Source organism: Sander lucioperca, chromosome 5, assembly GCF_008315115.2.
Source record: "Sander lucioperca isolate FBNREF2018 chromosome 5, SLUC_FBN_1.2, whole genome shotgun sequence".
In the NCBI taxonomy this organism is placed as follows: domain Eukaryota; kingdom Metazoa; phylum Chordata; class Actinopteri; order Perciformes; family Percidae; genus Sander; species Sander lucioperca.
This window is the reverse complement of record NC_050177.1, coordinates 7,773,668-7,800,802: the sequence shown is the minus strand read 5'-3', so window position 1 is coordinate 7,800,802 and position 27,135 is coordinate 7,773,668. Positions and strand designations below refer to the sequence as shown.

Below are 27,135 nucleotides of genomic sequence, written 5' to 3'. Positions count from 1 at the left end.
ACATTGTAACACTTGCAATTATATGCACATTTTGGTTTATAGGTAACCTTGGAGTACCCTGGACAGTTGAGGCCTGGAGACAAGGGGATAGAGAGGGAGAAGAAGATGGACATCATCTCAAGGGACATCCCTTACTCAGCAAGAAAGATTCCTTCTCCATAATAACTCTACACTTAGTAACCAGTTTATTATCTAAAATGTATAATTCGTATAATATATAACGTATAATAATTTATTCAACTGTAACTTTGGAGGCTGTATATTTTGTGCTGCGGTTACATTTTATGTGTTGTATGCTAGAGGTGTTATTTTGTCCGGATTGACTAGATATTAGAAAAACCTCTCAGTATAATGGAATATAGTTTAACAGCACCACAAACTACAGCCTCCAAAATGTAAAGGATTAACATTTTTGTCTTAGTTCAAACAAAACCTGAACGTTACACATGTTACATGCTACCTGAGAAGGTAGATTTATTGCAGTGCCTAACGCATCTGCTTTATAATGTTGTCTAGTTTGGGAGTGTACACACACACACACACACACAATGAATTTTTAAGTTTAAGTAACCTTGGTATTTAATGAATTCATTTTCAATTAAAATAAAAATCCCCAAACCAAAATACCACCATTTTGATTGTGTGTAAAATTATAAGGATGTTTTGTGGAAAATAATGAGAATGACAATTGAATCATTTAAGACTGATGTGACAGGGACATTAACAAACAAAAGACTATTCTTGAATGCACTGGATAAAGCATTTTCAACACTCAACCTATAAACATCCATAAACAAAACATAAAACCAATTGAAACAAATGAGAATATAAGGAATAAGAAAAAGAAAGCTGGATTAACACATTTCAATTGTAGATACTGCACTCTGCTTTTGTAATAGTGTTTTAGTTGCTTGAGGTTAGACAAAGGCAGAGTGCACTATCTACATTTTTAGGGTCAAAGGTCATATCAATGGTCTTTTTTTTATGTATAACCTTTTTTCTTCCTGTAAAGGTATTACATAAAAGTATCAACACTATTGTACCTACAACATGTTTGGCTGGCCTGTATGAAAACTTTGAAGCCATTTTTCTGTTTCAGTGTTGGCGTAGTTACTGCACTTGGCCTTTGTAGGGCAGTATTGCAGAGAGAGACACTTGTCTCCCCAAGCCTGCAGAGTTTATTTCCTACAACGAGGTCCTAGGAATCATCCTGGCTGCATTCTCAGTTGGTGGTGCCTGTCTGGCCATTATAACAGCGGCTGTGTTCTATCGTCACAGGACATCCCCAATTGTCAGGGCCAACAACTCTGAGCTGAGCTTCCTGCTGCTCTTCTCCCTGACTACTGTGGCTGTGGATCTCCACTCTGGCCTCCAGTTTCGGACTAATACTGTGTATATTTGCTGTGTGTTTTATCATATTGGTTAAGCCAGAGAAGAACACCAAGAAACATTTAATGAACAAAAATCAATCCTAAGACATCTGAGGTTTGGAAATAGTTAAGATGGCAACATACAGTATGTATGCTGTGCACATCCAACAAAGTCTTCAACTTGTTGTCTAAAATAGTTTATTTTTGCATTTAATATTTTTATGTCCTTTTAATGTTGACGTATTTTATGAATATTCTTTCATCATGGGCTGAAAATATGAAAATATAAAAAATTAAGTGAAAAAACGAAGTCTAAATTCACAAGATACACTTTCATTTATTCATAATTATTTCTGTATCTCCAATTTTTTTAAATGGGATTGAAGGTGTGCATTTGTTAGGCTTAATTCTAATATAAGTTAAATCAAAGCCAAATAGATGAAACGGTAGGACTGGATAAGGCCATCCTCTCTCTGATGTAAAGTAAACTGACGTAGAGTAGAAGGAGGGAAGGTTTTGTCTGAAAATCTATAAAACACACATTCCCACATGCTCACAGTTGAAGGATGGAGATCTCTGCTCTCTGTATTGGCCTGATCCTGTCTCTGGGTTTGTGTGAGCTGAACTCAGAGGATGATGTTAAACAAAGGACTGGGCTTACAGAGGATAGGACTGGTGCTGGGGTCAGCACTCAGGCTTCATCTGTGAAATGTAAGCTCCAGGGTACCACTCGTCTCCCTGTGTTCTCAATGGATGGTGACTACGTTACTGGGGGTGTTTTCAATATACACCACTACATGCACACAGTGATGCATAACTACGCCACCATGCCTGAGCCACTAAGATGTACAGGAAGGTTAGTAAGGGGATAAGAGGATGTTAGACTGTGTGGTGATAGAATTGTTGTGCTTTTTATCATGTGCTTACAATTGTGTTGCAGGTTTTGTGCTGGACAGAACAAAAAAAAAGCTATATTTCACATAAAGTGCCAATTCAGTGTTGAGTTGTATATATTGCAGGTATCATATTCACACATTTACAAATTTGAGTTTGATATGAAAAAAGCATTTTTGAATATTAACTGAAAATGTATTTGTATAACAACTTATTTATATATATTTAAGAAGATACAAACAAATTAATACTATTGACTATAACTATTTTTTAACCGTGCAATAGGATTCTTGTACATTTTTGACTCATATTTAATCTTTTGAATTTTGGTGTTCAGGCACTCTTTGATGCCTGCACAGTATTTTGTTCACATATGGGCAGCTATCAGGCATTGTCAATAACTATGAATTGCAATTTCCCTTTATTATTACAACTATTTCTCTAATTTGTGAAAGTCCTTGATTAAGAGACTTGAGTGTCTGTGTGCAGCATTAACACCCGTCAACTGCGCTTTTCACGCGCAATGATCTTCGCCATCGAGGAGATAAACAACAGCACGGAGCTGCTGCCGGGAATCAAACTTGGTTATCACATCTATGACGCGTGTTCCTCGGTGCCCGTGGCAGTGAATGTGGCATTCCAGCTTTCAAATGGCCTGGACCCGGTGTTTTACACCGGCGACAATTGCTCACAATCTGGTATGGTGACGGCTGTCGTTGCTGATTCTGATTCCACGTCATCCATCAGCATCTCGCGCATCATCGGGCCCTTTAACATTCCTCAAGTAAATATTCTGAATTTCTGGAGAAAAAAATTGGAATAGAGACCATGCAGTGCTGTTTTTTTTTTGTGTGTCCTGTTAATATTTACCGTGTTCTTTTCCTTTAGGTGAGCTACTTTGCCAATTGTGCATGTCTGTCCGATAAGCAGCAGTACCCGAATTTCTTCAGAACAATTCCTAGTGATCAGTTCCGGGCTGACGCACTTGCCAAGCTGGTAAAACACTTTGGCTGGACTTGGATAGGTGCTGTCCGGTCAGATACCGATTTTGGCAATAGTGGTATGGCGTCTTTTCTGGACGCAGCACGCAAAGAGGGGATCTGTGTGGAATACTCTGAATCTTTCTATCGGACCCACCCACGTAGCAGGTTCCAGAAAGTAGCTGACGTTATCCGCAGGTTTGATGTTCCCTTTGTTGACACTGACCTTCTGCACACAAAAGCACAACAAAAATGTTCTGTAAATGTAAGATGGACGATTTTTTTTATATTCAGTGGCAAATTGGAAATGTTTCTTCTTTTGATCACGTTTATGTATTACTGATATTGTTATAAAAATGGTCAGTCAGACCAAATAACCTGCTAAAGTGTCATATACGCTATCTCATGTTTGTTTGTGTTAACTTTCTTGATAGCTATTTTAAAATTTATTTTAAATGCCTCTCCAGGTCAACAGCTATGGTTGTTGTGGCATTTACATCCTCTGCAGAGCAGATGATCCTGCTGGAAGAGCTGTCACTCGAGCCTTTTCCACCTCGCCAGTGGATAGGCAGTGAATGGGTTACCGATCCAGAAATACTGAGGTTCAGCTTCTGTGCTGGAACCATCGGATTTGGCATTCAGAAATCTGTTATCCCAGGTCTGAGAGACTTCTTGCTGGATCTCTCTCCTTCTAAAGTGGCTGCCTCTCCAGTGCTTACTGAGTTCTGGGAGGATGCATTCAACTGCAGGCTGGGAAAAAGTGAGACATTTGTATTTATGTTTAACATAAGAGAGGCACCCACAGTTGTGTCCTTGTGGTCGTGGGTTTTTTTTTTTAATTGTTTGAGTAGAGCTTCCTGTGTTTCTAGTTCTATTAAGGCTATCATACTGACAGTGATATCAGATCATTTAATTTATTTTAAATACATTAGGCAGATCATGTCAGTATTTAATTAAATTAATTTGCCATTTTTAAATGTCTGATGACTGATTTGTGTTGACATGAGCTAGCATAAATAAAGATTAAAAAAAATATATATATCCAGATACAAACTGAAACAGCAAAAATTTAAAAACAAAAAGGCAAATCTGCAAAATAGTGCTTTGAAATGTATTGTTAAATAATGTAACAATGTAGATATAAAGATTTCTGCAAGGCACGTTTAACAGGTTAAAGAAACAAAAAGAAATCAAAGATAACTAGAAGGGTGCTCCCCCCAGAATGCAGACCACCATTTCTCGCAATGTTAACAAAAGAGAAAACTAATTCGCGTATCTGCCCCGTGATTCGGATCTGGTCAACAATTTAATGGGGTTTCCCTGGCCCATGATATAACATTCTACCAAGTTTAATGAAAAGTAGGCCTGTTGTTTTCCGTACTCCTGTTGAGAAACAGACAAACAAACTGAACCAAAAACATAACCCTCCTGCTGGAGGGAGACTAATAATAAACACATAGGGAAGAATAATAATGTAATATCACATATTATTGTCAAAGCCTTTGTCATGTGTTTTAGGTGCAGCCGTAGACAAGAGATTATGTGACGGAACTGAAGACATAAAGACGCTCCAGAGCCCGTACACTGACACATCTCAGCTCCGGATCACTAACTTGGTATACAAGGCTGTTTATGCATTAGCTCATGCCATTCATAAAGCAGTGTGTCAGGAAGCAAATTCTACAACTCAGTGTGACAAATTCACCAGGATAGAGTCCAAAGAGGTCAGTTGAGAATAAGTGAAAACGCCAATTCCCTTTTTTTTCCATAATGTACCTTTTCTGACATAAAATATTTGTTGAATTTGATGTTATTTCCTTGCTCTCCCTCACTGTTTTCCTTTATTTCATCTTTACAGGTTCTTACTCAGCTGAAAAAAGTAAATTTTTCCCGAAATGGTTATGATGTGTCATTTGATGCCAACGGTGATCCTGTGGCCAGATTCGACCTGGTTAACTGGCAAAAAAGTGAGAGTGGCAGCATTAAGTTGGTGACAGTAGGGCAATACGATGCATCACTGCCGGTAGGCCAGAAGTTCCAAATAAACAGAAACCTCACCTGGGTGGGTGGTGGCACACAAGTAAGCAGCCCAAAAGCAATACTTTTACATAAATATGGTGATCTTGTAGGGTCTGATATGTGTACATTGAATTTTTGTTCACTGTAACTGTTCCTCCAATCACTACCGAGCCTGCTTGTAACCAGTAGGCTACTGACAACGTAATCTACTTAAGAATTAGTTTATTCAATATTAAATAAATTCATAAATAAATTAATATGGCTATAGAATACATCCTAAAATAAATAAATGAGGCAATAAATATATAAATAAATAAAATAAATATGTAAATGTGTCAATGTAGTTCAATAAATAAATACCTATCTTTTAATCCTCAGAGCTTCAGGGCATACATGAATATGTATGAGTTTGTTTCTCTCTATGTGCCAGGTTCCTGTGTCAGTGTGCACTGACAGCTGTCCTCCAGGAACTCGTAAAGTGCTGCAGCAAGGAAAACCCATCTGCTGTTACGATTGTATACTGTGTCCTGAGGGAGAGATTAGTAATGCTACAGGTATTTGTTTATCTCCTAATCCATAGCCAATGTACTATACAAGGTCAATATACAGTACGACTGCTAGAAGGCCTTTTTGCTTTATTTTTTCAGATTCCCCTGATTGTTTCCCTTGCCCCAAGGAGTTCTGGCCTAATGCAAAGAGAGACACTTGTCTCCCCAAGCCTGTAGAGTTTCTTTCCTACAACGAGGTCCTAGGAATCATCCTGGCTACATTCTCAGTTGGTGGTGCCTGTCTGGCCATTATAACAGCGACTGTGTTCTATCGTCACAGAACATCCCCGATTGTCAGGGCCAACAACTCTGAGCTGAGCTTCCTGCTGCTCTTCTCCCTGACTCTATGTTTCTTATGTTCAATAACTTTCATTGGAGCACCCTCTGAGTGGTCCTGCATGCTGCGCCACACAGCGTTTGGAATCACCTTCGTCCTCTGTATGTCTTGTGTTCTTGGAAAAACAATAGTAGTGTTAATGGCCTTCAGAGCTACACTCCCAGGTAGTAATGTCATGAAATGGTTTGGTCCGCCACAGCAAAGAATGACTGTAGTGTCTTTCACGCTTATTCAAGTCTTAATATGTACTATTTGGTTGGTTCTTAGTCCCCCTTTTCCAATGAAAAACCTAACCATATACAAGGAGAGAATCATCCTGGAGTGTGCATTAGGTTCAGCTGTTGGGTTCTGGGCTGTGCTCGGATACATAGGCCTACTGGCTGTCTTTTGCTTTGTGTTAGCTGTCCTAGCTCGGAAATTACCTGATAATTTTAATGAAGCCAAGCTCATTACCTTCAGCATGCTGATATTCTGTGCAGTCTGGATCACCTTTATCCCTGCATATCTCAGCTCTCCTGGGAAATTTACTGTTGCTGTGGAGATATTTGCCATTCTGGCCTCCAGTTTTGGACTAATACTGTGTATATTTGCTCCAAAGTGTTTCATCATATTGTTTAAGCCTGAGAAGAACACCAAGAAACATTTAATGAACAAAGATTAATCCTAAGATTCCAGCGGTTTGGAAATAGTTAAGTTGGCAACATACATTATACAGCTTATGCTGTGCATAGTCTTTACCTTGTGGATTCAAATATTATATTCACAAGTTTTTTTTTACATTAAATATTTTCCTAATTGTAATGTCATTTTGTGAATATCCTTTTAATATGTCTCATTTTAGAAATAGTCTTTCATCATTTAACTGAAAATATAAAATAATGTGAATAAATAAAGTCAAAATGTATGACAAAAATGTGTGGTACTGAGTTTTATCTCAATATTTTGATTAAATCATTACTATTTTAATATTTTTGTAGGATTAATAAACAAGTTCAGTCAATCGAAGTTTGATTTAGAATGAGCAAGCTCAGTTATAACCTCATACAATATAAAATTCATTTTAAAGAATAACACATGGCTAGGTAGCACCAATAAATGGTGGTAGTTGTAAAAAAGTGGTAGTCCTCCCTGGAACTCTCTTTGTGCAAAGCCTAACAGCAAAGCCAAAGAGTAAACCTTGGGAAATGGGAGGACGAGTAATGAGCAGAGCACAGCACCCTGAGATTTGTGATTTCTGTCTCGCGTTGGAGAAGTCGCCCAAGTGTGATTGGGGTGGTCAGAAAACCTTTCTCCCTCCTTTCCTACTGAACATACCTGCTCACCTCATACGCAATCCGGCTTCCCTTGTCCAGAGAAGTCGCTCTAGACGCCATGGGAAACGCAGCAGCCAGCTAGTGAAGCTGAAAGCCTACCTAGCAGATTATCCTGTCGTCACTTTTGTTCGCTTCAAGATCGTTATGTTTCCTGGCGTGCCTTGGATCCTGCTGGCACCTGGCTGGTACCGATTACTGCTCTTTTTCTGAACTTTTACCGCTTTACTGCAGATATTTTAACCCTTTATGCGCCAGGTTTTATTTTTAAAAATACTAGATTTTGACACCTAAATTTCAGAAGGCTCTGGCTTGAAAGTGGTTTGAGATAGAGACAAATTGTAAATGAGACAAATATTGAGAATGACCTAAAGTTTATCTAAGGAGTACATTTTCCCATCTAATTTGCATATTACGATGTCATATGGTGGCGGCCATATTTGATTATGTAATTTTCATGAAATACCTGATATTTTGAAAGAGAATTGATCTTATTTCATCAGATTTACCCCCCTCCATCCATTTGTTATGTTTGTGTTTGTTTTTTTACCCACCACCACCATTGGAGGACACTTTTTCTTTTCATTTTTTTTCTTCTTTTTCCTTCTCTTCTTCTTCTTCTTCATTATTATTATTATTATTATTATTATTATTATTATTATACAGTACAGAGACAATATGAACAATATTGAGACCCCCAAAACAGCTGTTTGATTCAGTACCGCGTCGTGTCCCTAATTATTTTGTGTAAGAGTGAAGAAACATTTACATTTACACCCCGCTCTGTAAGCCAGGGCAAGAACTGTGGCGCATACGTGATTCAATGCTGTCTCCTCTCTGCTCTGACGGCAGGCTGGGACTGCTGCGCGAGGCTACTGAGAGACTGACCGCCTGTGAGGGCTTTTGGACGGGGTAGGGGCTCACGGCAGCACCCGCTGCTCGTTGAGCACAGTAACTGTAGAGTGATACGTGCTTTCACGAGTCTCCAAACACCACAAAAGTCTCCAATAACATCAGAAAAAGTCGCTAGTCGCTTTTGACAAAAAAGTCAAGTTTGGATGGGATTTCCTCGAACATTTTGCATTGAAGCATGATGTATTTCTGAGCTAAGGTCTAAGTATGGGATGTCTGCCAACTAGTGGAGGGGAGTATGAATGACATATAACACTCTCTTCGGAGAAAACAGCTGTTTGATTCAGTACCGCGTTGTGTCGCAATTTTGCGACTTTGGCCCTAAAAAGGACCTCTTTTCCCGGCATAACTTGGATTTCCTATTCATGACTGAAACTTGGTTGAATGTTGGTAAGTCGAGCTCTTTATCTGAACTTTTAGCGCTTGACTGCACATATTTTAACTCCCCGAGGACTACTGGTCAAGGAGGAGAACTTGCCGATATTTTTAAGGATAAGTACAACTGCAGGCAGTTGTCAATGACTACCTTTTCGAGTTTTAAATTAACAATGTTTGAATTGGGCAAATCTCAGCACGTTCTGTGTGCACTTATCTATCGACCTCTTAAATACAACAAGTACTTCATCGGAGATTTTTCTGAATTATTGTCTGAAATCATGCCGAATGATGACCGGATCTTAATTGTAGGAGATATGAACATTCATGTATACTGTCCTACGACTCTGCTGGCTAAAGATTTTTTAAATCTCATCGACGCTTTTAACCTTAAACAGTTTGTAAGTGGTCCGACACAGATCCATGGCCACACCTTGTTTTGTCATGCAGTTTGGCTATTTTAAATATAGAAATACACAAAGCTGTCTTTTCTGACCATGCACCTGTTTTATTTGACGTTTCCCTTCCCAGCCATATTTCTGCAGGATGATTAAACCTGCTACTGCTGCCCAATTCTCCGAAACGTTTAATGTTGTTATGGAGACTATAGGGTCCTCCGCTTGTCTAGGTACAGATGAGTTGATTTCCTCCTTTTCATTCACCTGTAGAAAAATTGTCGACAAAATTGCACCACTAAAACCCAGGCGTTCCAAACCTAATTCTGAACCTTGGATAAATGACTTAACTCGAGCTGCTAGGAAAAAGTGTAGGAAAGCTGAGCGCCAATGGAAAAAACATAAATTGCAAAATACACCATATTTATGTAAAAGTTTTGCTTTTGGGTTGCAAAATACTTACCTTCCATGTTACACTGCAGGATTTAATCTTCATGATAACGTGGATGATATAGAGTGAAACAATTTGTGTGAGTCATCAATACTTGAAAATATTACGAGTAATCGTGATTCCCACATTTACTTTCTGCAGTCTGACTTCAGTTCACCACCTCACCATCTGCATCGCCAATTCCCATTGTCTTCAAAATGTGCGTACGCATGGGTCAGAGTTTGCGTGGAGGACCGCACATTCTCCCATCAAGTTTGTTTTTTATAAATCACAACCTTTGCATGGGAAATGGCGTACGCACTTTTTCAGCCCCGTTTTGTGCGTACGCCACGTTTATAAATGAGACCCCTGCTCCCTATTTTTCTTCAGCGACAAGCAATTTGAAGACTTCGAAGAACTGCGGTATCCGCCAGTGTACCGATTGACGGACCGGCTACATCCTGCTGCCAGATCTCCACCCGAGCTGCAGGGCGTGCTTCGGCCCCGCTCGCCGGGCTGGCAGCCTGCCAGCCGCCAGCAGTTCTGCGCCTGCTTACCAACGGAGGAACTGTAGCGGCAGGCGATGGCAGCCGGGCAGACAGTCAGGTAAGGTAAGGATACCACCAGCGGCGACACCCAGACATCCCGGAAGGGGATCTCTTTGGCGGGCACGAGTCCGCTGACTCAGATCCCCCCCAAGACGGTTCTCTTGCCGGCTGTCCCCCCTCCCGATTTGGAGGGCTGGAGAGAGAGAGGGAAGACGGAGTCCCAACACTGCGTCTCTCTCCGTCTCCTGAGCGGGCAGGAGCCCCGCCACGGCGGCTTTCTCCTCCAAATCAGGCGGCTCCCCTCCCCACCGCTAAGGCTTTTTTTATGGATCTACCGGACATCATCAAAAAAGCGGCAGATCAGAGAGGCATCCAGGAGGACCTGCTTGCAGCCTCCTAAGCAGTGACATCTACGTACAGGAGCCGCCATCCAGATGCGCTCCCCTATGGCCCTTTTCACCAGGGTCCACGGCGACACAGAGACATGTTTCCGACATTTGATAACATCATTGCAGATATGACAATGGATGATGATACACTGGATTGTGCCAAAGGCTTTGTGAGGAAACTGGAGGATTTTGAGTTTGTGTTCATGTTGTACACATATGAACAAATCTTCTCTGAGACTGATGTGGTCTTTGATATTGTCCAGCAGAGGGCTATGGATGTTCTTTACTGCAAGAGAAGAATTGAGTCTCTTCTTGCATTTGTCTAAGAGAAGAGGTCAGAGGGGGCTTTCCAAGATGTTTATGCCAAAGCAGCAGATCTCACATCAGACCCACGAGATGAGCCCATGAGAAAGCGCCGTCTGACCCAATTGCAGGATCCCCAAGAGTGCTACAGAAATCTGTACATGGCCATCCTTAACATCTTGGAGCAGATTCCAAGACGTTTTTCAAATTTGGAAAGTACGCTCTTCTTAGAATTTGTCAATCAAGGGAAATTTGATGACATGACAAGTGTTTCCAGAAGAGGCCTTCCAAAGTGTCCTGAAAAGTTATGGCCATCACTTTGATTCAGGGAGACTGAGGTCTGAACTTCAAGTCCTGTATTCAGATCAGGATTTGCAGGGTAACAGGGGAAAGCTGTGTGATTACTTTGTGTTTCTTAAAGACATGGAGTTGGACAGTGCAATGCCTCAGCTTTACAAACTGTTCTTTATTAGTGGCAACAATTGGAGCTACATCTGCAGGTGTAGAAAGGAGCTTCTCCTGTTTAAAGCTCAAGTCCTACACCCGTAACACCATGGGCCAAGGCCGTTTATGCAGCCTAGCTCAGCTGGCCATTGAGAGGACACTGGTCAAGTCACTGGAAAAGATGCATACATGGTCACAAAGCATTTTCTTGAAAAGGAACGTAGAGCAGAATTTACAAATAAATAAATGGACAATTTCTATTATGTAGGCCGAAAATGAGCTCCCCCTCTTTGAAAGACCAGTAGTGCAATGCATCCTGCACTGAGTGGCTGTGAGGAATGTGTTTCTGCAGTTATTAAAGTGTGATATTATTTTTTTGTCATTGTAAAGCACCTTCACAATCCACATGATATGGGCCTTATGATCAGTAACAGGCCAATTCATGGTGATGAAGTTTTTTAACAAAATAATGTTGTTTGATACATTAAAACTTGTTCGGTATGAGTAGGAAGAGGAATTAGTCTATGTTCTCCTTGTAGACCTTTGTGTCGCAGGTAGCATTGACTACATCAGCTTTGCCCTATTCGATATAGAATGATAGTTACATATTGTAACTCCAGATTCTATGAGTATAGGCATAGCCCTCTAAGATCCAGGCCACCTGCTTCACTAACATTGGCTGAAGAAAAATGCTGATGTAGGGAGCAGATCTCTGATCTCGCAGCTGTGATATACAGTAACTGCGGACGTAAGAAAGGCCCGTGCAGGGCACAAGGGCGCGAAAGAAATCTTCACGACAGCGCATGCGCGAGGGATAAACCCAATAGTAACAGCTCTTAGAGGGCGAAGCCTATACTCATAGAATCTGGAGTTACTATACGTAACTATTGGTCCCAGGCTTTGCTAATGAAGTCCACTGCATTCGGGAAGAAGCTGTTCTTGTGACAGGATTGTCCTGGAGGCATGCCCCCATAAGATTTTTTTTTTAAACCCTTAAATCATGACTTCTGGTGAGTTTTGGGGAAAGAAATAGACATATTGAGATGTGCAATTATGACAAACTATCAACAGATTCAAGGCATCTGCTGTGAAAAAATATGCCAACTACAAAGCATGATTATTGCAGCACACATACCCAGGGGTGTCGGACTGGAGGGGAAAAGGGGACTGAGTTCCTCATGTGAGGAGGGCCCAAAAATATGCTAGAATGAATAGCTGTGGATGCAGGGAGGGGCCCAAAGAAAATGCCTTTCTACAGGGCCCAGAATTTTGAGCTACGCCCCTGCACATACCTTGAACTGGAAAAAAAAAAACCTTAACATATTCTTAGACAGGATTATTCATGTTTTTTTCTGCTGATAATTTCCAACTTTTTCATTTACATCATTGATAGAAACTGATATGGTTAAACCAGAGATGTTCACAAGTCATTTTTTGTAAGTCCAAGATGAGTCTCAAGTCTTTGAGCTCGAGTCCAAGTCAAGTCTCAAGTCTTTTGCCATGAGTCCAAGTCAAGTCTCAAGTCTCTGTCCATCTGATCTGTCCCTAACACTGTATTGTTACATTTTATGAATTCAAAACATGTCCTGTAGCTACCATCCATACAGTACAGTATCAAAATCAGTTGTAGGATAACTTTATGGGGTCTACTTAACACATCCCTCTAGCCTCGGACCTAGTGAAAGAGTAACCTAAGTCTGTCACATCATATGGATACAACTATAAAGATACAATTTGCCTGTTCCTAGCATTAGCACAACACTGCGATGGTTAGCTTGTTACCTGTGGTGATATATGCTAAATGTAATGTCTCTTTCACTCAAAAAAATGTCTAATGTCGAAGTGGAAATCAAGAGAACAGTGGCAGCGCCACACCAGTTACAGAACAACATGCATCTCAGTGTCAGTCCAAATTACGCACAATAATCAGTTTGAACTCACTGATGTAATGCGATTTATTTTCTAAGTGCTAGTACGCTCAGTGAAACTGAGTCCAGCGCGAGGGAGATCCGACTCAGAGGAGGAGAGGTTAGTGAGGCCAGCGTCTCCACGGCAGGTGACAGTGCGCACGGATCCGCTGCGCCACGCATGGATGAAATAATTAAATAGTAAATAGGACTACAGTAACAGAAATATGTGCAGAATTAAGACAGTCAAGACGGCCCAGTGTTTGGTGGACCGGGTACACCTTGTTCACTTAATAGTCTACAAATCTTCCACGGGATCAATTACGCATCACAAGAGTTTGCCCACCCGACACAGCGTTTGTTCCTGGGGAGATGGATCCGTGCGTCCCGCCTCCTGTGCACCATGGATGTCTGAGCCTCAGCAATTACTAACTATAAAGATACAATGTGCCTGTTCCCAGCATTAGCACAACACTTTGCGATGGTTAGCTTGTTACCTGTGACGATATATGCTAATGTAACGTCTCTTTCACATTAGACGTTGTTGATCCAGCATCATTTATCTTGGTGCCACACACCTTGCATGTAGCTGTTAGCTTACTGCCACTGTTTACCAAGTTATTGAAAGTAAAACTGACAACAGGCACAACTTGGTGTCGCCATCGTCAATGTTTTTTTTTTAATATGTGAGTGCGCGCACATAAGGCATAACGCATGCGTTACGTTGCACATTATGGCAAAGGGCAGGGGACATGCAGCTCGTCATACGTTTCCCCGTATATGCGCCAATAAAAGAAAATAGAAATACATGAATAAAGTTAGATTTAAAAAGCAATAATTGCATGAAAACAGGTTGTTGACGAGTCTCGAAGCTCGAGTCCGAGTCAAGTCTGAAGTCTTTTGGGTCGAGTCGCAAGTCAAGTCTGAAGTCTTTTGGGTCGAGTCCGAGTCAAGTCTGAAGTCAGCTGTTAGTGCGACTTAAGTGCGACTCGAGTCCCCATCTGTGTGTTAAACAACTAAATGATGAATAATCTAATCTAATAATGCCTCTGAACCAGATGGGGAAAATACAACATCTCTTTTTCTTAAGAGCCTAGTCCTCCATGAAATGCATATGTAAATATAATGTGAATGGAATATTTTAAGTGTTTTAAGTGTTTTTGCCCGTACAATATATGTCCACTTTCTCACCTGGTTCTTCCAGGTCCCTCTCTTTGTCCACTCTCTCTCCATCCTGCTCTCTCTCTCTCCATCCTGCTCTCTCCCTCTATCCCCCTCTCTCCGTCGTATCACTGACAGTCACATACAAAACATTTTGTAATCAACTAGAAAATCTTCAAATAAAAGAGAAAACAAAACACAGTAGTCCTACTATCTATCTCTCTCTCTCTCTCTCTCTCTCTCTCTCTCTCTCTCTCTCTCTCTCTATATATATATATATATATATATATATATATATTAGGGTGTCAATCGATTAAAAAATGTAATGTAATTAATTACATACTCTGTGATTAATTAATCAAAATTAATCACATACATAATTAACGGTGCCTGAACCGATAATGTATAACAATAACAATAACTTATTTCACTAGTAAATTGCTGTTGAACGACAAAAACAACCACCAGATGGGAAAAGGACATTTACAATAACTTCAAATGCACCACACTGTAGTTTACCAGTTTCATTGAACGCACCGTCTGTGTTGTTTTTCTGACGGCAGCTGCAGATTGTTACGTACCGGTGTTGAATCCTCTACAGTAAAACACAGTCAAACTTTACACCGTTTAGCGTTAGCTGTCAGCATTTTAACCGTGTTTAATCCAGCTACTAGCTAGCGGTAGGCTAACGTTAGCTGCTGTTGAGTATAGTGTTAACTAGCGTCACGTGCAGCGGTGTTTGTGTTGCCTGTATCGTCTTCAGAGCATCAGAGAGAAGCGCAGACATATCAGTGGCACCAGATTTCAGTAGCCAGGGTTGGCAGGAAGAAGATTTTTACAAGTAAATGTTCCAATTAATGATCCAGGCAGAACATTCTTGTCTTCCTCCTTCATTTTACAGTCCAATGGTGGCTAGAACGGCTCTGGGTCAAACGTCAATATGGAATGGATTAATCTGCGTTATGTTTTTTTAACGCGTTATTTTTTCTCAGATTAATTAATCAAAATTAACGCGTTATTTTGACAGCCCTAATATATATATATATATGTCTTATAGGCTACCTAGCCATTTTCTCACCTTGTTCATCTTGCTCTCTCTGCCCTTCTCCCTCTCTATTCTCCTCACTCCGTGCTTCAGCACCCCTAAAAATAGCCTAGCGCCGCCTATGCATAAAGCTCTTCACAAGAGTAACAAGTGCATAATGTTTAACAACTGATTTTTTTTATATTTAAAGGGATATTTCAGCGCTGGAAAGCTGAATATATCTTTAAATTGGGTCACTTATGTAGTATAAATGTGAAAAAAAAATTGAAATTGGTGCCTTCTAGGCCGAGAAAAGCCAGGAAATGTGTTTTTGGCTCATGTGGATGAAAGACACCAAATCCCAGAATGCACTTTCTTCGCTGCTCTGAGTCCACTCCCAAGCCACGCCTACCGTTTACAGACAGACAGACAGACAGACAGACAGTGAGACGGTCAACTCAATTCAACTGTGTTTTATTGTCATTTCAACCATATACATGAAACAACGTTTCACCGTGACTCAAGTGATTACACAATTCAAATATATAAAAACATTATATAAAAACGACATATTATATGACACATTATATGCTCCGTAAAGTTCAGCTAACACATACTAGCACTAGCACTTGGTAGGCTGTAAACAGAGTATAAACACAGCCGTAAATTTGCGTGGAATGTAGAATGGTCTCATCTAACAGTCACAAACTCCACCAGCGGTTAGCAGTTAGTTGGATACCAGCACCCCATTTCTGCAACAGTCCGTGTTAAAAAAGCCCACCTTCACTAGCTAGTCTTACCCGGTGACAGCGCAGCACTGTTGTTCAGCCATGTTTCCACAACAACAAAAACACAGCAGTCTCTGAACTCTCTTTGGGAGTTTCGTTGAAGTTGGATGTAGTCCAGTTTGTTGTCTAATGAGCGGACACTTGCAAGCAGGATTGATGGAACAGGTGGCCGGCTAACGTTAGTTTTCGCCCGCAAACTCGTTCAACGTTCCTCACTGATGATGTCCCTTTATCGGCCAGAGGCTTCGAGCAACACCGCTGGTCTCCATAGCCAACGTAGTGTGTTGAGTATTCCATCTGTAATAAAGTGTCCTGCATATTCTCCGATCTGTACCAATGTATCCCGGTGGTACATGTGTGCGGTAGTTTGAATGCACATAATTGTTGTTCTAAAATTTCCTTCGGGATGAATAAATCTGTTTCTGCTGAGAAGCTAAGCGATGATTCAAGATGGCTGACACTCGTTTTTACCTCGGCAATCTCCAGAAAAAGCCCGGAGTCCAACCCCCTATGGGCTATGCGGAAGTACTGGCTGTAGTCCTTTGTCTCTGGAAAAATTTATACCGATGACGTAAAATGACGATTTTTGCGTCATCGGTATGAATTTTTCCAGACCCACAATACAGAGATCTGCCCTCTCAATGGGACATGAGGGAGGGAAGCACGGCCATTCAAAAATACTACCGTGTTTCTGCTGATACAAAGCTTAATGCTAAATTGGTCAAGTATCCCTTTAACAAACAACTTAATAGGCCTATTTTAGATTTAGTTGACTCTGTGCATTAATATTATTGTGAATGTTGGACTGATATCTAATCCTGTGTTTTGAATTTATTGTATTATGTTGCCCCGTTTTATGTATTTTCTGTTAAAATTGTAAAATTGTGACATGAGAGTCTGTGTGCAGCATTGACTCCCGTCAACTGGGCTTCTCACAGGCAATGATCTTCGCCATCGAGGAGATAAACAACAACACGGAGCTGGTGCCGGGAATCAAACTCGGTTATCAGATCTACAACTCTTGCGTCCCGGTGCCCGTGGCGGTGGATGTGGCGGTGGATGTGGCATTCCAGATTTCAAATGGCATGGACCCGATGTTTTACACCGGCGAACAATTGCTCACAAACTGGTAGGGTGATGCCTGTCGTTGGTGAGTCTTTGTCCACGCCATCCATCAGCATGTTGCGCATCACTGGGCCCTTTAACATCCATCATGTAAATATTTTTGAATTTCTGGGAAACTTTTGTTGTTGTTTTACATGGACCAGTGCTGATTTAGCCTATTCTGTTAAATAACTACACTGTTGTTTTCCTTTAGGTGAGCCACTTTGCTACTTGTGCATGCATGTCTGTACAATAAGCAGCAGTACCCAAATTTCTTCAGAATGTTTAATTTTCGGCCTGAACATATAGCCACACAGCGCTCCTCTTCCTCTCTGCCATTCTTCTGCTTCATTTCTGTCCTGCTTGTGTGTGTGTGCGATGCTGGCAGCCGCCGGGCCTGGCTGGTTGCTTGATTGTTTGCCTGGCGCCATTGAGTCACGTGACGGTACAACATCAAATCACAAGAGGGGGGAGCAGGAGCAAAGTATACCTGCTCTGCGCTGTTACAGGAGCGGCACTTGAAAGCAGCGGCACTTACCAAGACCCAGACAGCCAGGTCGCCTCTTTGATGAAACCGCAGCAGTGCATACTGGAGAGAAACTAAAATTAAAGTATCAATCTCATTACACTGGTATTGATCAATATCAATACCAATGTTGGTATCGATATTATCAATATATGGATCGATCCGCCTACCACTAATGTACATTAGAGTACCAACAACTTCCTGTTTAATGACATAACATCGAAATTCGCTGTGGCGCCAAGGCCACGCCCTCATACGCAGACTCAAAGTCTTAACAATACAGCATCATCAAGGCTTAAGGCTTTTCTGATCCTGTTTTTCAATGTATTTGAGTTCTGACTTAATTCTCAGGATTCTGACTTTAAACTCAGAATTCTGACTTTATTCTCAGAATTCTGACTTTATTCTCAGAATTCTGACTTTAATCTCAGAATTCTTAGCCTGGCTCCGCCCTCCTACTTACTTCCGCTCAATTTTCATTTCCCTTCAGTACTCCGTCTGGGTTTGCGGTATATTCTTAGGTTTTCTCCAGTCAAGTATTTGTAGGTCCAATCAGTGAACAGAGGGAGTGGCTGAGAACGATGACGTTGAGGACGTGCACTAGAAAGATGCGAGCGAAGCCATTCGGTCCGTTGTGGCAGCAATGCTACCGAATATCCAAGTTAAAGCCCGAGCAAGAACAATCTTTGCTGAATTGTGTTGGTGGCCATGATGTTGTGGCCCTCCTCACCCCACGGGGTTTGGGAAAAGTTTGATTTTCCAGCTCGCTCCGTTAGTGGTGAAGGAGTTGGCTAAGGCTAAAGCTAGCGATGCTAATGCTAAATATAAGCCGATAGTTGTTGTCGGTCTCCCTCTTGTTCAGTGATGCCGGGTAACGCGTTACTTGTAACGCGTTACTCTAATCTGACCACTTTTTTCAGTAACGAGTAATCTAACACGTTACTATTTCCAAACCAGTAATCAGATTAAAGTTACTTATCCAAGTCACTGTGCGTTACTATTTTTTTCATTTTCCTTAGTAAAAATATATATTGTTTTTACTTTCTTCTTGCATCTCGGGGAGTGAAGTCACGTATGCGACGACAAGTCACGTTTTCAGCATGTGGACAGGTCACGTTTTCAGCATGTGGACAGGTCACGTTTTCAGCATGTGGACAGGTCACGTTTACCACGCAGCGACACAAACGTAAACAACAATGGAGGGAGGAGAGAGATGCGCGATTTCTAGCTGGAAATACAGTCGCTATTTTGAGCTTGTGTCAGCTAAAGATGGCAATATTAAGGTTCGTTGTACACTCTGTGCTGGTGGCGACAAAGTGCTATCTAGCTACAAAAACACTACGTCAAATTTGAAGAAACATTTGGAGTCGCAGCACTGCAGTCAAACTTACAGAGCAAGTCCCACCAGGTGGTGCGAAGCAGAGAGCAGAAGGTCCCCCACCACCCAAACAGCAAAAGCTGGACTTCGGTGCAAAACCAGTAAGTGGGGGAGAGTTGAAGAAGTTGGTCGGGCAGTATGTTGTAGAGGAAATGCTGCCCTTAAACACGGTTGACTCGCCTTTGTTTCGTGCGATAATAAACAAGATCCCTACTACTGGCAATGCCGAGCTGCCTCACAGTAAACCGGTTGTCATTTTTATGTTGAGGCTGTGGGGGTGTTGTCAGCAGCTGCTGAATGTAACTAATAAAGTAACTTGTAATCTAACTTAGTTACTTTTAAAATCAAGTAATCTGTAAAGTAACTAAATTACTTTTAAAATCAAGTAATCTGTAAAGTAACTAAGTTACTTTTTCAAAGTAACTGTGGCAACACTGCTCTTGTTGCACATGCAACATGAATTCTGACTTTATTCTCAGAATTGTGACTTTAAACTCAGAATTCTGACTTTATTCTCAGAATTCTGACTTTAAACTCAAACATGTCGGATTTAAGTGAGTTTTTGCGTAGTCGAGGGGTCCCAGATGAAGCAATTTCATTACTGGAAGAACAAAAGGTGAGTAAAGAAGAATTATACGTTGGTGTGGTGCCTGGTGTTTGTAAAAATTACGGAACTGCTGCGGATTTGAATTGCACACACGAGTTAGCTAGCAACATTAGCATGTTTTTAAGCTAATTGCATGTTTCTGACGTCCAGTGTCCGCTGATGAGACACTCGTTTTTAGTATAAAACTGCATTCTTTAGTGTTTTTAATGTTTAATGACCGTGTTTTGTAAAGTAGACGGCCTCTGTGATAATTTGGCTTCCTGAACGGTCTACACCGAAGGAATCCTAAAAACAAACTGATCACCTAAAGTTAATATGAGCAACAGCTCAGCTGTAACAGTTAAGCGCATAGCAGGCTGCACACCGGCTGCTAACGTTAGCTAGATTATTTCAGACATGGATTTATTGTTCACAAAGGCATTATCGGGGGGGAAATTAATATATGCACATACAAAGTAACATTAGTGCCTGACTAAAACTAACTAGCTTAATAGCCAGCCAGTGAACATAACAGTTCTATTATTGTTCTATTCAATGCTCAGTTCAGTTTGTCATTATATATTTGCTATGCTTCACAAGTAAATGCGTGTTAACATGTTAACATGATGAGGGCCAGTGCCGATTTGTTCCTGGTGATAAGGCTGAGATTTCGGCGACGGGTCCCTACGCCGACTCGTCCCCAGCGAACAGGGTTTTCGATGTTATGATGCTTCATTCATAGACTGTATAAAACAATGGCCAAAGCTAACAAAGCGGTCTCCGCACTGCGATCGAGTTGCAAAGCCAACAAACATCAACAACAACAAACAACAAACAAGGAAATGAGTATGCCACACATCTGGGATTATCACAAGTTAATTCATCCACCAATTAAACTGGGCTGTGGACAAATAGAAGTTAAATTAAGCAAATAAAGGAGTATGACAAGGAGTGTACGAAGTTACTGGCAGACATGGTATGATTTCAAGTTTATATAAATATATGCACAGGTATTTTACTCCTTAGAATAAATTAACCTGTCAATTTGCTTTTGAACCATTGTATTTAAAATGATTGAGCTTCATTCCTCCCAATTCCCCTAGATCTGGTAATTTGTCCGCAGTTGACTCTGATGATCTTGTGGAAGTTCTAGACAGCTATGACTGTAGAAGGAGAATCACAGCGGAGACTCTTCCTACAATAGTTGATGAAATATCGCACAAAGAACTTTTCCAAAAACCCATGTTTGTTATTGAGGGAGATCACCCATCATCATCATCTCTCTCTCAGTCCAGAAGCACTGACCAAGTTGTTCTCTGACCTGCAACCAACCACAAAAAGGTCTGCAAGCTGCTGAAATTTGATGCTGATTTGACTACAAAACAGAAGTCATAAATCATATCATCGTTAAGGATTCCATTCCAACAGCAGCAACAACTGTGGCATGCTTCATCACTGCTTTATGCAGTCAGCTATATCAGCTATAGGATTTTTTCTAAGTTGCAAAATAATGACCCATGTGAAAGTTGTGTGTAAACAACCATTTCATTTCAGCCAAAAGTGTAGCCAAGCCACATCTGACTATTGGCTGGAATGTTATGTTGGACCAGCAAGCGCATTGTTCTGGTCAGACTAGTTCATCTAGACCAATTTTTTTTTTTAAGTCTGAACTAATTACAACCATACATAATCTAAAAATAAGGCTGGCAGTTGGGCCCATGAGTTTTGCATTAGCCATGTTGGCAAAATGTTGCATTATATGCAACATTTTCAGAATAGCAAGGCCTATATTTTTATTGATACATATTTGGCAAAATAAAACAACTTAATATATATGGTGGGTTGTTTTAAACCATCTTAAGTTATTTCACTGCTTACAAGCTCTAGAACCCAGTTTATTCCTTAATTGTCCTCACTGCGTATAGTATAGTACCTAACACTTTCCTTTGTCCCCATTTTTTGCAGAAAAAAACTTAAACTGACTAATTACTTTTTTTAAATAAAAATGAGAAACAAACACAGTAAATACAGACTACAAACATGTGATATAGTTGGTCTTATACAGTGGCCAACAGGGGCAGACGCCCTGCAACTTAAGAAAACACACGCAAATAGACAAAACACAAGCAAATTAAGAAAACAGAGCTTCATTAATTTGACAACACGTGCAGCATTCAGCAAACGCACTGCAAATACCACAACACAACCAAATACATAAACGCACTGCAAATAAAAAACGATGCAAAAAGAAAACCCCGAAAAAAGAAGCGATGCAAAAAGTAAAACAACTTCATTAATTTGACAACACATGTGCGGCATTCAGCAAACGCACTGCAAATACACACAACACAACCAAATACATAAATGCACTGCAAATACACACAACACAACCAAATACATAAACACGCTGCAAATATGAAACGATGCAAAAAGAAAAGCACACAAGCCCTTAAAACAAATACAACAAAAAAAACGCAGCATCCAGATTACACAACGGAAGTTCTCCAGACCTCTAGAGGGAGCAGCTAGTGGAACAGCTGGATTTTCGACCGTTATTAACCAATATTAAATTCATATTATTATTATTATTATTATTATTATTAATAACATAATATATTATTAATGTACAGTCTATGCTCCAGTCTCATGCCCTCCCGGCTGGTGCCATCCCCGAGCTTCGGCTTTTCAAAATAAAAGCTTGCGTCTGGTCCGCTATGTGTTTGTACTTTGGTGTGTTGGATGTTTGTGAACTAAACAGTACGGCAATCATGCTAATTAATACAATAACTTTTTCACCAGATGTCTTACTTACAACACAATGGAGTTAGCAAAGCAGTTTTGTGTTTATATGTGCGGGCGGGATTTATTCAGTTTGATAAATCCCACGGTAAATTGGCTGGTTTACTAACAGGGAGGGACTATAAATTCTGTCTGTTTTTTGTATTTCAAGAGCGAATTGTCCACAATATGAATACAGATTGATCACTTATTTTGTTGGTAACCGTTGTTGTATAATCACAATATTACACTTGAGGAGGCCTACACTTCAGTAATTTCGGACCTCGAAATTAAACCCTCTCATGTGGCTTAAACAAACGTCAACGTTAAACGCTGATGCAGTTTTAAATGTTTTATCACCACGAGTTTACAGACGTCTCTGCTGAGTGAGTATTAGCTGGGACCTGAGCCGAGACACACCCACCAAACGAGAGAAAACATATCTCAAACATAGATTTAATATTTACAGTCTACAGTCCATGCAGTTTCTCTCTCTCTCTCTCTCTCTCTCTCTCCCTCTCTCCCTCCCTCCCTCTCTCCCCATGGGATTGAAAATCAAGCTGTTCCACTAGCTGCTCCCTCTAGAGGTCTGGAGAACTTCCGTTGTGTAATCTGGATGCTGCGTTTTTTGTTGCATTTGTTTTCTGGGTTTGTGTGCTTTTCTTTTTGCATCGTTTCATATTTGCAGCGCATTTATCTATTTGGTTGTGTTGTGTGTATTTGCAGTGCCTTTATGTATTTGGTTGCGTTGTGTGTATTTGCAGTGCGTTTATGTATTTGGTTGTATTGTGTGTATTTGCAGTGCGTTTATGTATTTGGTTGTGTTGTGTGTATTTGCAGTGCGTTTATGTATTTGGTTGTGTTGTGTATTTGCAGTGCGTTTGCTGAATGCCGCGCATGTGTTGTCAAATTAATGAAGTTTTTCTTTTTGCATCGCTTCTTTTTTCGGGGTTTGCGTGCTTTTCTTTTTGCATCGTTTTTTATTTGCAGTGCGTTTATGTATTTGGTTGTGTTGTGGTATTTGCAGTGCGTTTGCTGAATGCTGCACATATGTTGTCAAATTAATGAAGTTGTTTTCTTAATTTGCTTGTGTTTTGTCTATTTGCGTGTGTTTTCTTAAGTTGCAGGGCGTCTGCCCCTGTCGGCCACCGTAGACTTAAACTATGCAACTGCTGCCTAAACTGAAACCTAGGTTTTCTGCATTTCATCAGCTAAGTCAACAGTGAACAGATACAGCATGCCACACTAATCACTGTAAAACTAAGCAGCAAGAGAATGGCATTTTCACCAAACAGCACGGGCACACAGAACAATGCTGCACTGATATCGTAATACTTTACTTTACTAATACTTTATGTCAGTGCATACAGTAACTGTATCCTAACAGGAGGCTCTGAATGAAAATCTCAAATGTTCACTGTACATGAACAGAAAACTAGAGATGGATCTCATTTCTCAAAATAAAAGCACCAGACAGTAAGTGTATCTTAACAGGGGGATAGTGAGTTTTACATCAGATATGAATACAAATTTCTTCCTTCGCATTTTTATGGCATTTTATTTCTACTTATATACAGGACTTATATTATTTGCCATTCAGCTGTGCCAGCAACATGTTTCAGCTGTCAACTTCTTCTGCTAATGCAATTGAGCTGTCAGCTCCAGTTTTACATTTCAGCTTCCACCTTTTCAAAACAATGCATGACAAAATGTCAATGGAATCTAATTAAACATAATTTTTTTCATGCTACGATAATTGCAGCATAAAATCTTGAGATTAATATGGCCAAAAATGACTGCCATTTGCAACAAAAAAAAACATCCTAAATAATCAATAACGAACACAGGCAAAAGACTAAAATGTCCTTAGGTGTGCATAAGGGTAACACTGTGACTCTGTGGACATTAAGACAGCTCTCAGGTTGGCAAAAGTTGCAGTGAAACATTTACTGTGGGCTACATTACTACAGTATCACTGAACCAAGACACTGCAAATCACTGGTAGCTGCATGGCTGCACTTGATAACCGAATATATTTTTTAGATTTCCAGGGAGCTTCTTATCTACACAATACGGTTACATCTCTCATGTGCGACATGATGTCGCAGGGTCGTAGCATTATTTTTGGGCCTACATGGATTCCTCCTTCCTGGCTTTGCTCGGCTTCATTTTTCGAACTCTCGCTTAGCCCCTTAAGCGAGAGTTCGAAAAGTGAAGCTGACCAAAGCCTGCAAAACAGGGTTGTAACTGATGTAACCGTTATTATTTTTACTATACTCCATTTATTACTGACTCATTTCAGAAGGTGAGGAAAGATAATTACCTGAACAAGATTAAGGAAACAGAATTGGATGAGACTTTTGTCCAAAAAGTCTCCTCTGAAATGGCCATCATCCTGAAAAGTTTGAAATAAGTTCATCCATAACTGTGCACTTTGTTTGCGGAGGGTACCCCACCATCCCTCAATGCGCTAGTTTGATGTGCTTCTTCCATAAAGGAAACTTCTCTCCCCTGCAAAACTGTCTGGGTGGTTGCGCTGCACAAATATCTGTATTTCTTCTACACAACCATTTCCTGTTCCCCTGTCTGCATGAATGCTCTCTGGACATCCCCCTATGCTTGAAACTGATGAAGTAACTTGCAACTACTTTAGGATCGCTGTTCGTAGTATAGGCCTCCATCCATAACACATAGCGACTAAAGCTATCTATACAGCCATTGATGGCAATGCCATAGGGCTTTAACTTATCATAGCCATCCATATGCCAAAGCGCATTTGGCCCTCTGCAGCTGTATTGACGTCTTGTCAAGCGTCTGGCTCGTCTTAATTCCACACCTTGTGGATCAACCAATTTGATGATGTGTCTGATGGTATCTTGTGATACAACAAATCCCCGTTGAACTGCACGAAGATGTTGCCAACGGTAACCCTGCATCTGTCCATTGGTCATGATCTCACGTTGAACAGAAGCCAGCACTTCTTCCAAGTCAGACTGGATCTTCCTTCTGAACAGACCAAGTCTTCTACAAATTCTCTTTAAAGTCCGGACACTTATTACTATTTGACTGTTGTGTGCTAAAATTTCAAGTATTTATTTGTTACTGAAAGAAAGTCTGAAGTAGAGTTTGATATATTCATCCAAATCTGACATAGCAGGCATTATTGTGAGCAGCAAAACTGATCAAATCCTATCCACAGTAATTGAAGAGGGCGATTCGGTCTCCATAGGAGGGAATATAATTTGCCAGCGTTGCATCATCCATAAGCACGATGATGTCGCTGTCAATCTGCACAAAAGAACAAAGAAAAAAGACAATTATCTCCAAAGTGCACATTGCATAAATAATAAGGTTAAGCCTCATAAATCGACCCTTTTCAAAGTAGGCTCTGTGTCAATGCAACTGAAACCTTTGACAACTAGACAAGACTTACCAGATCTAGGGGAGTTGGGAGGAATGAAGCTCAATCATTTTAAATACAATGGTTCAAAAGCAAGTTGACAGGTTAATTTATTCTAAGGAGTAAAATACCTGTGCATAGATTTATATAAACTTGAAATCATACCACTTTAAAGTCAGAATTCTGAGATTAAAGTCAGAATTCTGAGAATAAAGTCAGAATTCTGAGAATTACGTCAGAACTCAAATACATTTTTCACCAGTGGCCCTAATTATCTTCCGTACAGATCGGAATTCATGCGATTCTGATGTCACTCTTTCCCATATACTTTAAATGGCGAACGATATGTCTATACATCAGCGGATAATTGTTTTTGTGGTACATCAACTTACCAGTCCGAACACGGCTCCGATCCGATACTTGCGAAACTTACTGCAGGGGCTGCTTCTTTGTAATTTTATAGGGGGCACTATTGAGCCTCTTTACTACTCCCAAGTGTGAGACGAATGTAGCTATCTTTAGGCCTGGACTGTCGTCATGCATGACAAATTTGGGGCAGATTGGACAATGTACCTTCAAGTTACAACAACTTCATGTTTCATTAGGTAATATTGAAGTTTGCTGTGTCGACACGACAATTATGTTTAATGAAATCTCACATTCTTCAAAATGTAGGAGGAGTTTCTTAAAGTACAATGCCTGCAAATGGTCAAAGATGTCCAAAAAAATGCATTTTTATTCAAAATGGCTGATTTCCTGTGGGGTTTAGTGCATGGCTTGTAAGTCTGGACATGATACATTTCCATACATTTAGGTGAAAGGCACTGTGGGGGCTACTTTTTTGTAATTTTGTAGGGGGCACTATAGAGCCGATTTGCCAAGCTCGAGAGCCGTATTAGATGTCAATTTTCACCACTTATGATGTGTGTGCAAAGTTTCATAATTTTCTGAGCATGTTAGGCCCCTCAAAACTGTGATTTATTTAAGTTAAGAATAATGAACAGAACAATTTCAATAGTGCCTTCGCTGACCGACGTTGTTAGTGCTCAGGCCCTAATTATGTCTGCTAAAAGCCCTCTTTTTTCAGATTTCACTGATTGTTTTCCTTGCCCCAAGGAGGTCTGGTCTATTGCAGAGAGAGACACATGTCTCCCCAAGCCTGCAGAGTTTATTTCCTACAACGAGATCCTAGGAATCATCCTGGCTACATTCTCAGTTGGTGGTGCCTG

The 27,135-nt window shown here is 40.6% G+C and overlaps 1 protein-coding gene across 1 annotated transcript in view; it reads left to right on the top strand.

The window, feature by feature from the left end:
* The first annotated feature begins 2,166 nt into the window (after positions 1–2,166).
* The window catches only part of LOC116047581 (extracellular calcium-sensing receptor-like), a 79,353-nt gene continuing 54,384 nt past the window's right edge, over positions 2,167–27,135 (top strand). Inside the window, exon 1 of the mRNA XM_031296469.1 lies at positions 2,167–2,226. Coding sequence (XP_031152329.1) covers positions 2,168–2,226 — 59 coding nt within the window. The 5' untranslated portion in view covers position 2,167. The remainder of the gene's footprint in view (positions 2,227–27,135) is intronic.